The 14,618-nt window shown below is 36.5% G+C and overlaps 1 protein-coding gene across 1 annotated transcript in view; it reads left to right on the top strand.

Moving 5' to 3' along the window:
• Positions 1-14,618, top strand: part of LOC116300801 (potassium channel subfamily T member 2) — a 31,158-nt gene that overhangs the window by 6,506 nt on the left and 10,034 nt on the right. The window contains exons 3-19 of the mRNA XM_089024899.1: positions 1,279-1,341; positions 3,227-3,280; positions 5,374-5,453; positions 6,477-6,576; positions 6,711-6,785; positions 7,574-7,628; positions 8,071-8,127; positions 8,559-8,633; positions 8,888-8,971; positions 9,904-9,998; positions 10,960-11,140; positions 11,550-11,714; positions 12,041-12,177; positions 12,566-12,629; positions 12,851-12,959; positions 13,348-13,456; positions 14,053-14,196. Coding sequence (XP_088881025.1) covers positions 1,279-1,341; positions 3,227-3,280; positions 5,374-5,453; positions 6,477-6,576; positions 6,711-6,785; positions 7,574-7,628; positions 8,071-8,127; positions 8,559-8,633; positions 8,888-8,971; positions 9,904-9,998; positions 10,960-11,140; positions 11,550-11,714; positions 12,041-12,177; positions 12,566-12,629; positions 12,851-12,959; positions 13,348-13,456; positions 14,053-14,196 — 1,647 coding nt within the window. The remainder of the gene's footprint in view (positions 1-1,278; positions 1,342-3,226; positions 3,281-5,373; positions 5,454-6,476; positions 6,577-6,710; positions 6,786-7,573; positions 7,629-8,070; positions 8,128-8,558; positions 8,634-8,887; positions 8,972-9,903; positions 9,999-10,959; positions 11,141-11,549; positions 11,715-12,040; positions 12,178-12,565; positions 12,630-12,850; positions 12,960-13,347; positions 13,457-14,052; positions 14,197-14,618) is intronic.

Here is a 14,618-nt window from a genome sequence, read left to right on the forward strand (position 1 = left end):
AAAACAGGTGAAAATAGCGATGAGCTCATTTGAAATATGCTGTTAATAGACGTGCGTAATGTTTTCCCATTTCAGACCACGTGTCATTCTTTCGAGAATAAGATTCTTTTTTCAGTCGTATCCATATTCATGTGTCTTCTCATGTGCAACCGTTAAACAAAGAAATGATACTCTAGGGAATGACACATGGTCTTGAGAATAAGATTCTTTGTTTGAGTTGTATCCATATTCATGTGTCTTCTCATGGGCAACCCTTAAACAAAGAAAAGATACTCAAGGGAATGACACGTGGTCTTGAGAACAACATTCTTTGTTTGAGTTGTATCCATATTCATGTGTCTTCTCATGCACAACCATTAGACAAGGAAATGAAACTCAAGGGGATGACACGTGGTCTTGAGAATAACATTCCTTGTTTGAGTTGTATCCATATTCATGTGTCTTCTCATGTGCAACCGTTAAACAAAGAAATGAAACTCAAGAGAATGACACATGGTCTTGAGAATAAGATTCTTTTTAGTTGTATCCATATTCTTGTATCTTTTACTGAGAAACCGTTAAACAAAAGAGATTTTGTAACTTTTGGAGGGGGCCAAAAACAGGTTGATCTATTTTCAAAATGAATCTACCAGTTTTCCTAGACATTAGTGACAATATGCTTACACTTTAAGAAAATATTTCAGAATTAAGAAAAGATGAGAAAATTATTAATTATTTGATGCAGAAGTATACATTTTTTTATTGCATTCATTACTTCAGTACAGACTATGAGGTTGATCATGATTCAGAAATGTTGGAGTTTTAAATGTGTTTAATTTACAAGTTTTCATTAGTTGGGAGTTATTTCACCTGTTTTGACTTTAGTTAATTATAATCCAATTAATGTTAATTTAAAACTGCTTGTGATGTAACGTTTTTGCTAATTTTGCCTTCACATTGTTTTTTTAATTCATTTCTCTTATTTCATCCCAACTCTCCCTCCCATTCATATTGTCTTATCTCATTTTATCCCATCCTATCCCATTTTATCCCCTTTTTTCTATCCGCCAACTCCCCCATTTATCCTATCTTATCTTATCCAATCCTATCCCATCTATCCCGCCTATCTATCCCATCCTTTCCTATCCCTTCCCATCTCGTCCGTTGCATCTTTTTATCCTTCTATTCATCTTATTGCATTCCATTTTTCCTTTTTTTATTTAAAATTGAGTTTTTTTAAAAGCATTGACCACTAACATTTACTCAATTAATCCATACTCCTGCATCTCATTTATTCAGTTGTGTCACCGTCCTAATCGATGGCCGCCATATTCCCATTAATATCACAGCACAAGATGACTTGTTAGTCCATTATTGATCATAATATCAAATAATTTACACGATTTTACCATGATTATTTTTTCTAATCAAATCTCACCAGTCATGTGACTTCATGGGAGTACACGTTCGTGGGAGTACACGAGCTTCAATTGCTCTTTTTCTCATTGTTTAGCTACCCTTAAATCTGACCAATCAGAAGTAAGGCCAAAGCAATCATGTGACAAAGTCAAATAAATTCTGATTGGTCTATTTAGATTTCCTTTTCTTATTGGTTAGGTACACGGCGGTAATTGACCAATGAAAAGTGAGGTTTAAACGACCCTGAGATTTAAACAACCCTGTGACAAAGTCTAGCGAAACCTAAAATTGATTTTAGCGCGTTTCTGATTGGTCCATTATCTGCTCTACACCAATCAGAAATGAGGTAGACTAAACTACGAGAATAAACTAGATTGCGTGCGCTGAGGGCGAATATGACAACTCATAAAATAATGTTATTTGAATAATTAGAATAATTTTGTTTGTTAGTTGTATTCTATAATGCTTCCTCCTTTTATCCTTTTTTATTTTTTAAAATTTTTATTTGATTTTTTCTAGATTTCTTTATTTCCTGCGATAATGATTTTCGAGTTCAGTACTTACCATACATTTCCGTTCGTCCTTTTTTCTTCTTTCCTTTTCTCTCCAACAAATGAAATCATTACAGCTAACATTACTCCACTTCGCTTTTCTTTCTTTCTTTTTTTTTTCTTTCTCGTGTTTCCTTTGTCAATTTTTTTATTTCCGTTCGTTTTGTTTCTTTTACAGCTTTTCAAAGTACTTTTCTCATTATTTCCATGAATTTCTCTTTCATCCTTTGTTCTCCATACCTTTTGTATCAATTGTTTTATCTTTACTTGCGTCATTAGATATCATTTCTCAAGTATCCTTTTCTCTCTATTCATATCAAATTCCCAACTACAATTGATTTATCCATTTGTCTCGCTCTTAATATTAATTTTCGCATTCTCTCCCCCCCCCCCCCCCCCCCCCCCAATTTAAAATTAATGCTTATTTTAGTCAATATTCAGTTTCTAACATTTTTTCCCTCGTTTAATCATCTAGAAAAGTTAATCCTAATGCGTTTATAAATGCAATATGGCAGCCTTGAATCTAGATTTTTTAAGATCAATTTATTTTGATCTTTCATCAACCCGTTCTTTTATGTAGTAACCTAATTTTCGATATCGTCTGTTTCTTGAAAGAAAAGAATATAATCCTACCCAAACGACTCTATTCAATGAGCAATATTCTACATTTCTATGATACTCAATTTTGTGGCCTGTCGAAACTTTGACATCTAAATCAGGGTCTAAACCATATCGCGTAAAAAAAAAAAAAAAAAAAAAAAAATCGATGCCAGACGAAGATACGAATAGAGTTAGCAACTTGGGCCTCGTGTTTACTTTCTTTTTTTAACAGAAGCTTTCTAGAACTAAAAAGAGTTCTAGAAATCATTAAAGCATTTTAAGAGCGCTGCAATTAAGTAGTTTTTGAGCTTTCTTCCGGGAAGCTTGAACGCTTAATGAACTTCTCCTAAATGAGGTAGACTTATTTACATACCACTGGTACTATATTCTAAATAATTCACAATCATCTCAATAGAATTGTCCATCGCGATTAACCTTTATTCGCACAATAAACAATGAAATAGCCTTAACAACCTATCGCGAAAAAAATTATTTTAGTCTAAAAAAATATCAAAAATACAAAATCACTATTATTTCGTACACACACGTGGGCGAAGCAGAAGGAGGGGAATTACGCGCGGGTTGGTTCAGAAGATGGCGCGTCCACAAAGAGAAAAGTATTTACAAGTGAACTGGTCTAGTACTAATCATAGTGGTGTTGATTCTCCACGTCCTAGGTACAGGTTGCGAGATTTACTTTCTTCAGACAAAAACAACGAAGATAAAGAAAGGTAAGTTTATACGTTATTTGATGGTTAACCGTGCTTATAAATAAAATCCTCCCTCGGATAACAACTTCAAAACAACTGTACCCTTTTCTAAAATACATCAAAGTTCTCGGATTTTGTGAAATTTTTGAGATAACAGTTTCGAGATTTTACTAGATATTTGTATTTTGTAGATATTTGATATTTATATTTTTAGAAAAATTTGGTTGGAAAAGAGCTTTTATTTCGAAACAGTTTTACTTCAAGCTCACGGTTTCATTTCAATCGTTCTGTTTACACTGTCTGTCACAATTTTTAAAACAAGATAACACTGCAGTGCTTGTAAAAAAAATCTGTATCCAAAATCTACTAGTTAGTTAGAAATGAGGATGTATCTAGCATCTAGCAGTGGATTTTTAGGAGTTTTCCCGCTCGAAATATCCCAATTATTCGTGTAAGATTGCTTCGAATAGTAATTGTGTAACATGAAACCGCAACTAAAGATCGAAAACGAGAAAAAAATAAACACTAGAAAATATCACATTGAGCTTTTTCACAACTCAATTCATATTACGATTTGTTTTTTACTCTTGAACACATTTGGGGTGAATTTAATTTAATATTACGAGAAAATGCTAACACAAAATTAAACACTGAACACTCGATTATTTACTTGCTGCCATGGAAAAAAAATGAATAGTCAGAAATGTCTTAAATATTCGGCGATTTTGAAGGCATATTTTGCTGTTCTTGAGATTTCCTTATGTCAAAAAGCTATTAATATTTTTATGAGTGTTTTACCTTGATGTAATGATTTTGCTACAATGTTCTTTGATGCGAAATGTTCCTGTGAGGTTAAGAGGGAATTGTGTTACTTTATAATCATCAATTTTCCATTTGATCGCTTTGTTTCCGACACGCGAGAAGGGTAAAAAGAAAACATGAACAAAAACACCTACAAATCATTTTTAATCTTTGGTTTTAATCCACAGTACTTCATCGAATAACCAAGTTATTTTGAATTTTCCTAATAACGATATAATTGAGCCAACTAGCTAGGTTTTATTCATTTTAATGAGAAGAATCTCTTTTTATTGTTTATATTTCGCAACCAAGAGGTCATGCATTTGCATTTCAGTAAAAGCTGTGCACAGCAGTTTCGTGTTCCTAATTGTCGTTCTCCCCCACGGTTGTTGTTTGAACACAGCCATTCAAGAAAGATTAAAGTTTACATAAGGAGATGAGGAGACGTCGAATCCCTTGGTTTCCTTGTTATCAATATTTGTACATTTTTCTTTGTTCAAGTCAATAAACTTTGGGTTTTTGATGGTAATTTGCATCTGCTTCCAGAAATGTAATAGTTAGCATGGTTCGCGCATTGTTAGGGCGTTGCCATGGATACTCAAACTTGATTTAAAATATATACATTTTACCAGTCATCAAAATCTAACTTTCTCTAATGAGAAAATTGAAATAAGACGAAAATAAATGATAAAAAGTGACAAGAGTTGTTTGAATCGTTGTACATTCAATATTCATTCAATTTCTTTGTTTTTTTTTTTTTTTTTTTTTGTTTTTTTTTTTTGTTTTTTTTTTTTTTTTTTTTTTTTTTTTTTTTTTTTTTTTTTTGTTTTTTTTTTTTTGTTTTGTTTTTTTTTTGCATTTTTGTTGTTTTTGTTTTTGTTGTTTTTTGTTTTTTGGTTTGCTTGTTTGTTTTTGTTTTTTTGGTTTGTGTTTTTTGTTGTGTTTTTTTTCGTTTCTTTTTTTGGTCTTAAAATATATTTGATTCATCGAAGGTTGTTGGCTTTTCGCTTAGTCTGCATATAGCCGCTCCCAAACTCTTCGGCCAGAATTATCGAGCAAAACCAATCTTAAAGATGTTCACAAAAACTCTCTCACAAATCAAAGTATCACGCCCCCATCTTTTGATAACAAAAACAAATATACTCCAGAAAAACTATCACTGTCTTTTCTGAAATCAATGGGCGATTCTAGCGTTTTTAATAATATATATCAAATGCTCCCAACCGGCTTCAACAATGGATAACGAACAGATGATTAATATATTGGGCTCGATATGTTTTTCTCCCCTGATGTTTCATGTCTTTCATTTCTAGGGTGCATGTGGAGCATTATATACACGATAAATCGTTCAAGGAGCGGCTGAGATTCTATTTTGTTACTAATCAAAGATATAGTAAGTATGAATTTTGATTTTTTTTGTTTGTTTTTGTTATTCATTTGAATGCTTTCTGAATATCAACACCACGTGTTATGATATATAGCGTCGATGCCTTGTTGAAATTAAAGCTAAAAACACCGTTTCACTGAGCAGTATTCAATATTCACTAGAACTTTTTTTTTATCTCGTAAGTTTGTATATCACAATTATTACGGCTATGATATCGACATTTCAAATGATATCATTTGACTTTTTGTCATAACCCAGCCTTACAGACCAATTAAAATTACCAGCACCTTTTCCTTCGCACTCATTGGTCGAAGAGATCACATGACGAGTCAGTGTGGCTCCATCAAGACAAATATTTAGCCAAATAAGGTCTTGGATAAGCCATTTGGATTGCATTTTTTAAAAATGGTCGATCGATTTGGGAAAGGGGAGGGGGGAGGGCAGAAAAGCCGCACCGGCGCACAAAGCGATGTCATCAACTTTTTTTTTTTGTCTAGTAATATTCAATACTGCATAGTAATTGTAGTTTGAGTCGTTGCGGCCGCTATAGATTGTAACAAGAATCTTTTGAAAGCAAAACCAGGCTAAACCAATATGTTGTACCTCGTTGTGATAACACGCTAAATTCAAATTTGGTCTGTGAGCCACTGCCATGTTTGTTTAGGATTAGATCATCCCAGAGGCTGCTTCAAGGTTCAATCTGTGAGATAGACACTTATATCAATGATCCTCATGCTGGCGGCGTAACACCTCCCTGCTGGTGATAGTTTTGATAGCCTAAACAAACACCTGCCTTATGGTTTAGTTCAAAACAGATCCATAGATAGAAATAGCTGAATGCGGGAACCCTGTGGTTCAAGGAATGAGCATTTACATGAAAAAAAAAACACCAAAAAACAAACAAAAAACAAAACATAACAAAACAAACAACAACAACAAAAAAAAACAAAAACAAAAACAAACAAACAAAAAAAAGGACCATTCCTTATCCTATTTTATTTTATTTTATTGCATTTATTTCATTTTCAGGTATAAGATGGCAAACATTTCGCTTCATCGTAAAAATAATTTCCTGTGTTTTATATGTCGTAAGAAGCGTCCAAGATACAGACCCTGATACAGCACACTGGTAGGTCACACAAGCACCACAGGGGTAGGGTAGGGGGAGTACACCAGGGGGGAGAGGTGAATCGGGGACTGTTGATCACCTTCGCATCCTTGAGTCAAGACATCGTACTGAAATGATGCGCATTTTCCTTTCAGTTATGGATGTACATCGCTAGACATCGCTAACGCTACCAAATGGTGTTGTCACAAGCCACACACTTCTATAGAATAGTAAGTTGTGATATTTCTTTGTATTATGATTGTAAAAAACAATCAATGGAATGGTCAATGGGTAATCAAAATTAGCCAATTTAACCTCTAAAACCTTCACATTTTAACGAACCCTAAAACACAGATTGAAACAAGATCTGGATCAGTGATATACGTTAGGACATGACTAACTCATAGATCGAACCCTGAATCAACCTCTGGGCTGATCCAAGTCAGGGCGCTGCTAACTCACATATTAAACCCCTGAAACAACCTCTGGCCATGGGCTAATCAGGGCTCGGCTAGCTCGCAGATCCCTCCCTGAAACAACCTCTGGGCTGATCTAAGTCAGGGCATGGCTAACTCACAGATCGAACCCTGAAACAACCTCTGTACTGATCTAAGTCAGGGCATGGCTAACTCACAGATCAAACCCTGAAACAACCTCTGGGCTGATCTAAGTCAGGAGATGGCTAACTCACAGATCAAACCCTGTAACAACCTCTGGTCTGATCTAAGTCAGGGCATGGCTAACTCACAGATAGAACCCTGAAACAACCTCTGGGCTGATCTAAGGCAGGGCATGACTAACTCACAAACCGAATGTGAATTTAGGTTTTTGAGAAGTGACGAAAACCGAAAACCTCGGGGGAAAAATTGAATCAAGGGAGAAACCTAAAACACTCTATATATACTCAGAAAATCAAAGATGAGACCCCATGCAGAGATAAGAGGCGAGTGCACTGCCACTATGCCAGCCATAAATCTCAATGAATGTATCTGACTATTGTTGTTTGATTTGTTCCTAGTAATCCTATTGCATTATTATGGGTATACAGAGAAAACCCCCTATGGATTATACAGGTAAGGGATGTGGTCAAAGCGATTGTAATCCTACAGGACCTGATTTAGAGGGGTGGGGTGGAGCTACCTGGTACGCTCCAACTCTGGAAGTAACATCCTGGATTTTGTCGATCTTTAAAACTCTCCAGAACTAAAAGTCAAATCACAGGGATGAGTGTAATGTTTGTTTGAATATATGTTCGACAACGTTTGGCACCAACAACGGTATTGAGTACACGGTATTGAGTATTGCAACAGGTCTCCGAGGGCGAAGGAGTATTTACTGGTATCACCACCTAAATCAATCAAATGGGGTACCTAATTGAACCATGTCATGTCGACTTTTCTCCTCAATTACCTACCCCACCCCCCTTGGTAATCAGTTGCTCTTCCTTGGTTTCCTCCTGCAGCTACGCTCTAATGTCAAATGCTCTAAAGTGAGGATGTTTTGTTCTCGTTTCAGACAATTATAGCATTCTATTCTTTGTTTGATACTTTTATTCATTGTTATCTAAACAAGGTAAGCTCAGCAATAAAATGTAACTCTGTTCACCTGTTATTTTTTCCTTCCTTCCATCCTTTCTTCTTTCTTTCCTTCCTTGCTTCCTTGCTTCCTTCCTTCCTTCCTTCCTTCCTTGCTTCCTTGCTTCCTTGCTTCCTTGCTTCCTTGCTTCCTTGCTTGCTTCCTTGCTTGCTTCCTTGCTTCCTTCCTTCCTTTCTTTGCTTCCTTGCTTCCTTGCTTCCTTGCTTCCTTGCTTCCTTGCTTCCTTGCTTCCTTGCTTCCTTCACTCCTTCCTTGCTTCCTTCCTTCCTTCCTTCCTTCCTTCCTTCCTTCCTTCCTTCCTTCCTTCCTCCCTCTCTTCCTCCCTCCCTCCCTTAATTCCATCCTTCCTTCCTTTCGTGATAAAACGCCTCCATATACGTGAACCTCTAAATCATTATTTCTTTCAGAGTTCAATAATCAGTCAGATAATCAACATACGTATGTTCCTAGAGGTTATTCTATCAGTACCCTTCGTTATATCGGTACGTATCTTGATAAATAAGCCATTTATAGCGATAACTACACCGCCCAAATAGTACACCACCGTAATTTGACGTTATGGCCGCCGCCATTGTGGTTGACATTGACAAAAGAATTGGTCTTGGTGTCTTTCATGTGTCTTTTATTCACAAGGGAAGGGATAGAATAAATTCATAAAATATAAGTTATAAAACTGATGTATATTTTTGTTTTATTTTACGAAAATTTATCTTCTTTTTTAAAATTTCTTTTTAAGATATTCTGGCCGGAAATCAGAAACATATTTATTCCCTTGTTCCTCAACTGCTGGCTGGCGAAGGCAGCACTAGAAACGATGTTTGTAAGTAATATGTGGCACTATAAGATGAGGGTCTCTCTCTTAATCTCCACTCATGATTATAAGAGACTGTTGAGTACGCATTAGTAAATGTCCAGCAGTTTTCAATTATTGACGGTTATTCAACTAAAACGATTTTTAATCGGCTTAAAAAAATTCCTTTTTGTAGAAAAAAATTGTATTTGCTTTCCTCGACTCTTTTCGTGGCACTTATTAACTGATTATTTTAGGCTAAGCCCAAGGGGAAGGTTATTTAGTTATAATTTATTTTATTGCTTTGCTGTCTGTGTTAAATTGCCCGCTTTAAAGTACTGTCAAAAGTTTCCTTTTGAATGTAAAAATTTGTCTTCTTCAAATATTTCGTACAAAATAATAGAATAAGATTTAAATTTTGATACTTACTGAGTTTGCGCATAAATACATGCAGCGGCTAGTTTTTGCAAAATGCATCCCACATGGAAAGGAATGACCATGGGAGCCTAGTCATGAGTGACACAAGCGAAATATCAGGTATGCTGGTCATAGCAAGGGGTTAATCATTTATGGTCTAGGGGCCGACTAACCTCTCCCTCAGGCTTTTGCCGAGCTTCCTGATCAGTCTGTAAATCCTCCCGGGGATAGCGGTGTTGGGGTCGAAATCTCTGGCATAGCCGTAAATGCTTTGCGCTGCCATACGACGCTTCAGCATTCGGGTCTGGGAGTATGGTCTTCGGTTATTTTTATTTAATCAAAAGAAAGTTAAAAATAATCCCCCCAAAAGTTCTGGCTAGCCGATGAGTTTCTAAATGGCTAAATCTAGAAAAAAACGAGCAATATCCTAAGGTGCGCATGCGCATTTTAAGGTGGCTGCTTACAATTGAGACAGTAAGGCGCAGGTCGAGCAACTCTCCCCAGATATTTTTGACAAATCTCTAATTCAATATTTTCTTCTCTAGAATGATTTGCATAGACTAGTCCTTCGACAACAATCAGCTTTGTCACAAAAGTTACTTATTCTCTGTGGTACTGTCTTCTGTATTCTTTTTACAAGGTATGAAAAGGTTTTCTGCATTGGTAGTATGAATATTGCTGTTTGAAGAGTTAAACAAATAAAATATACTTTAGAAACTTGTTCTGAAAAGAAGGAAGAGAAAAAGGAAGATAGGAAAAGAAATTTATAATAGAAAGAAGTGATAAGAATAGAAAAGAAGGGAAAGGAAAGAAAAGAAAAGAAAAGGAAAAAAGAGGGAACAAAGGAAAAGGAAACAGAAAAAAAAGGGGAAAAAGAAAGAAAGAAAGAAAGAAAGAAAGAAAGAAAGAAATATTCAAGAAAGGAAGAAAAAAAGGCCAGAATGAAACGAAGAAAGCACAAGTAAATAATATATATATTGGAACTGAAGAAAGAGAACAGTGTTGTTCCAACTATTATTTATTTAGGGACCATTCATTTTTTAGGAGGGGGTGGGTCGGGGGAATCCAGGGGAGAGCCATTAAATTTCTACTCAGTCGAAAAGGGGACCATCAAATATTTCATATTATCATATAATTATCCATAAAATACCTATATTTCTCCTTTTCGAAAAACTGATATTTTCACATGTGAAAATAACATGTTATTTTGACATGTGAAAATATCGTTACTTTGCGTATTTAAGCTATTAGTTAGTTAGTTATAACAGTAAAAAAGCTTATTAAGTTGATTTTATGGATAAATGTATAATAAACAGAATATTACATGGGCGCTTAGAGATACGAAATTTATCTTCTCGTGTTGAGATCTTTTCAACACTCGAAGATAAATTTCGTATCTCCGCGCACCCATGTAATATCCTCTATTTACATAGAGAAGAGGGACAAGAATTCAACAAATTTCAAGAGGAGGGTCACTTTTTATGCAGACAGAAGAAAGGGGGTCTAAAAATTGTATTTTACTGTTTATAGGGATTCCTCCGGCCCCCTCCCCCTCCCTCCTAAAAAATGAATGCTCCCTTAATCCATTTTCATTTCTCTAGTGTGTGTGGTATTCATCATTCTGAGCGAGCATCAGGGAAATGGTCCTTTTTCGATACAACGTGGTTCGTTGTGGTAACGTTCAGTACCGTTGGTTACGGAGAAATAACCCCAAAACACTGGACGACACAGACGTTCGTCATGATTATGATTGGCATCGCTCTTGTTATGCTTCCTATCGAGGTTTGAACTAACACAATGATAGCTTGACTAGACACGTGGAACATGTAGTGCGCATGCTCAGGGAAATGGCGGGAAAATTTTATATGGCCAATATAAATCCTTTTTTGAGATACGAAATTTTTATGTTTTGATAACTCGACACGTCCGCTCCGTTTCCTGCCAAAATTGTGAGCATGCGCATTACAGATAAAGATGCGCAGTTTAATTGTAACTTGCTTACAAGATCGCATTGGATTTTCCTCAACGGCTTTTGTTTTCTTTGATCATTTTTATTTTTATTTCTCTAGGACGCTTTTTAGCGTCTTCTAACCATCTCCCCTTCTACTCCTCTCCCTCAGTATTACCATAAGTTTTACATCAGTCAAACCCTTCCAAAGACCTTACATTTTCTTCTACTTTCCTTACCCAGCTCGAGCAACTGGCCTTTCTACTGTTCAGTAGACAGAAAGAAGGCGGGGCCTACAGTACATTATTAGCGGGAACGACAAGACACGTGGTACTGTGTTCTACAACGTTGCGCGCGGTCACCGTGATTGACTTCCTAAATGAGTTTTATGCTGATCCCAAACTTCAGGTAACTTTTGAATAAAGCAAACATGGACCTCTCTCCCTTCGTTGTTTGTTGTGCACATTTCAGACCCTGTGATGCCACTCTTGGGAGTTGATTCTTTCATGTGTAAATATTTTAACATGTTCGTCAGAAAAGAACAATTCTCAAGGGAATATCATATGATCTCAAATGGGCAATTTCCATACGAAGTTAAAAAGGTCTTATAGTTGGCCTTCATTTGTGTTCGTGTTTATCAGCAACACTTTCTCTCCCATCCCAGGGGGTTGTCTACTATAACAGGAAATAAAGTGGAAATAGATTGTCCTGACCTATTTTAATCCATATTTTAGGACGTCCATGTGGTGTTACTGTGTCCATCCGAACTCGACAGTACCCTACGTATCTTACTCCAAGTACCAGTCTGGGCTCAGAGAGTCACTTACCTCAAGGGCTCGGCCCTCATCGATGAGGACCTCATACGAGCCAGGTATTTATTTATTTATGTATGTATGTATTTATTAATACACGAGAAAATAAGCATTGGGTTTTGAAAATTTTAGGGAGGGGAGGGGTAGGGCTGGTGTCTACACGTTAAGTATCTCTCCTTAAATCGAGCTCAAATTTCGGAAATTCAAGATTTTCTTGGACGCATAGTTGAGTAAATGATAAGGAAAGGTTAGTCATGACTAGGCATTATAAATTCAATAAAGAAAAGTGGGTTTTAAAAGGGTTTCGATCCGTACAATCCACTTGAGTGAAGTCCAGTCCAAGGTTCATTCCAGGCTACGATTCCGGATTTTCCAAATAAAATTTTCACGGATTTTGAAAATTTAAACGTAGGGTGTTTTAAAGGGTATTGCTGCTTCTATTTTTAGGGTAGAAACGGCAGAGGGATGCTTTATTCTTGCTGACAGATATGCCGCTGACCGCGAGGCTGCCGTAAGTGATTCCATCCATTCAGCTCATGTTTTGATTGCTCAATATGAATCAATTTTCACTGGTTTCTCGCATATGCATAGAGGATTCAATAACTTAGAAGAAGGAAGCGAAAATGCTTGTTCTAAGGGAAGAATTTAAGATTTAAGGTGTGTTTATGTGGGGGAGGGGGTAGGGGCAGAGTTGGAGGAACAACGGTTGAGGCATTTGTTATTTTGTTTCAGGATCAGCATACCATTCTACGTACTTGGGCCGTACAGGACTTTGCTCCTGCCACGCCCTTATTTGTACAAATTTTAAAGCCAGAAAATAAGTTTCATGTCAGCTTTGCAGGTTGGTCACGCGACAGTGTCGTAGGGAAAGAGGGGAGGTTCTCCCTATTAAAAGTCTCCATTCTATGTTTTTTTGACGTGAAAAACTGTCAAAATATTTGATAAATTCTATATCAAAATTGTTTAGATAATATAACGGCAAAATATAACACAACGTTGGGGCTAAAAGTGTCTCTCAATGTTTTATACTGATGGGGTCCCTGTGGAATTGGCGGGAACTTTTGGCATCAAAGCGCGCACCCTCAAACCTCTCCTCTCTTGGACGCATTCATTTTAGAACTACTACGGTCATATTTAAGTTAATGGACTGTTGATATGATTATCTGTATTAATGTAGATATATCATATTTATCTAATATTTATCTTATGTATGTTTTTGATAATTTCAGAGCACGTGGTTTGTGAGGATGAAATTAAACACGCGCTACTCGCGAGTAACTGCGTGTGCCCTGGAATATCTACATTTGTTACACTACTTCTACATACGTTACACGAACAGTAAGCGAAGTCATGTTTTATAGTTTACATGGAGATCAGTAGATATAAGGTCAAACCTATCGTCATATTGCGGGGGCGATTTAGAGGGGTGGGGTGGGGTTTCTGGACTTTGTTCTCACGATAAATATATCCGAAAATAGAAGTCAAATTATAGAAATAAATGAACTGTGTACTTGTATTTCAATGATACAATGGTATTTGATACGACTGTGTACGTTTTGTCAATGATACAATGGTATTTGCGTATAGAAATAGACACTACAAATAGACATTCAAGCAGATCTCTGAGGGGTAAGGGGTCAGGGGGAATCTATAAACACCGATAACACCTAAATAAATGAATAAATATGCGGTCCCTGTTTTGATTTTGGACCATCGTTTTTACCTTCTCCCTTAAAACAGGTAAAATACAGATTTATACTTTCAAATCGCAATATTCTACAATTCATATTGTATAACTTTAATTTAAAAAAGTAGAAGCAAGAAAGTACAATTCTATTGTTTCATCTCTGCTCTCTGATTGGTTATTCACGTGACTAGAGCCAGAGTACAGCTACAGTATCTGCGCAGTAACATGACCAAATGTTCTTCTTTAGGCAAGGTTCAGAGAAGTGGCACGAGATGTATGGTAAATGTTCTGGTAACGAGATCTACGACATTCGCCTGGGTGACAGTAGAATTTTCAGACCTTACGCGTACAAGAGCTTTACTCATGCTGCTTTCCATGCTCATAAAAGTAAGCGGAGGGAACTATTAAAGTATCACTGTTTTCCTTGAGGGAAGGAGAGGAGAGGAGAAGAGAGGAGAGGAGAGGAGAGAAGAGGAGAGGAGAGGGGAGGGGAGGGGAGGGGAGGGGAGGGGAGGGGAGGGAGACTTAGACATGTTGGGTTGAGTTATCAATTAATTCTAAAATTAAATTCTTTTGCTATGTCATCCAACATGGCGGCCATGACTTTTGTCTTTTGTTATTTAATTCTTAAGAATGATCGCTCCCTAAAAATTAGAAAAATTATCGTGCGGTCTCCAATTGGTGGGGTGCATACCTTCCCATGAGACTAAAAGGACAAAAGATATGGCTACCATGTTGGTTGACATAACGACGAAGACACGAAAATCAAGTCAACCAATATGGCGTCTATAGAGCTATGACGTCACATGCACC

Source organism: Actinia tenebrosa, unplaced genomic scaffold (assembly GCF_029948245.1).
Source record: "Actinia tenebrosa isolate PJP-AT-01 unplaced genomic scaffold, QUT_ActTen_1.0 PGA_scaffold9__36_contigs__length_13948895, whole genome shotgun sequence".
Classification (NCBI taxonomy): Eukaryota; Metazoa; Cnidaria; class Anthozoa; order Actiniaria; family Actiniidae; genus Actinia; species Actinia tenebrosa.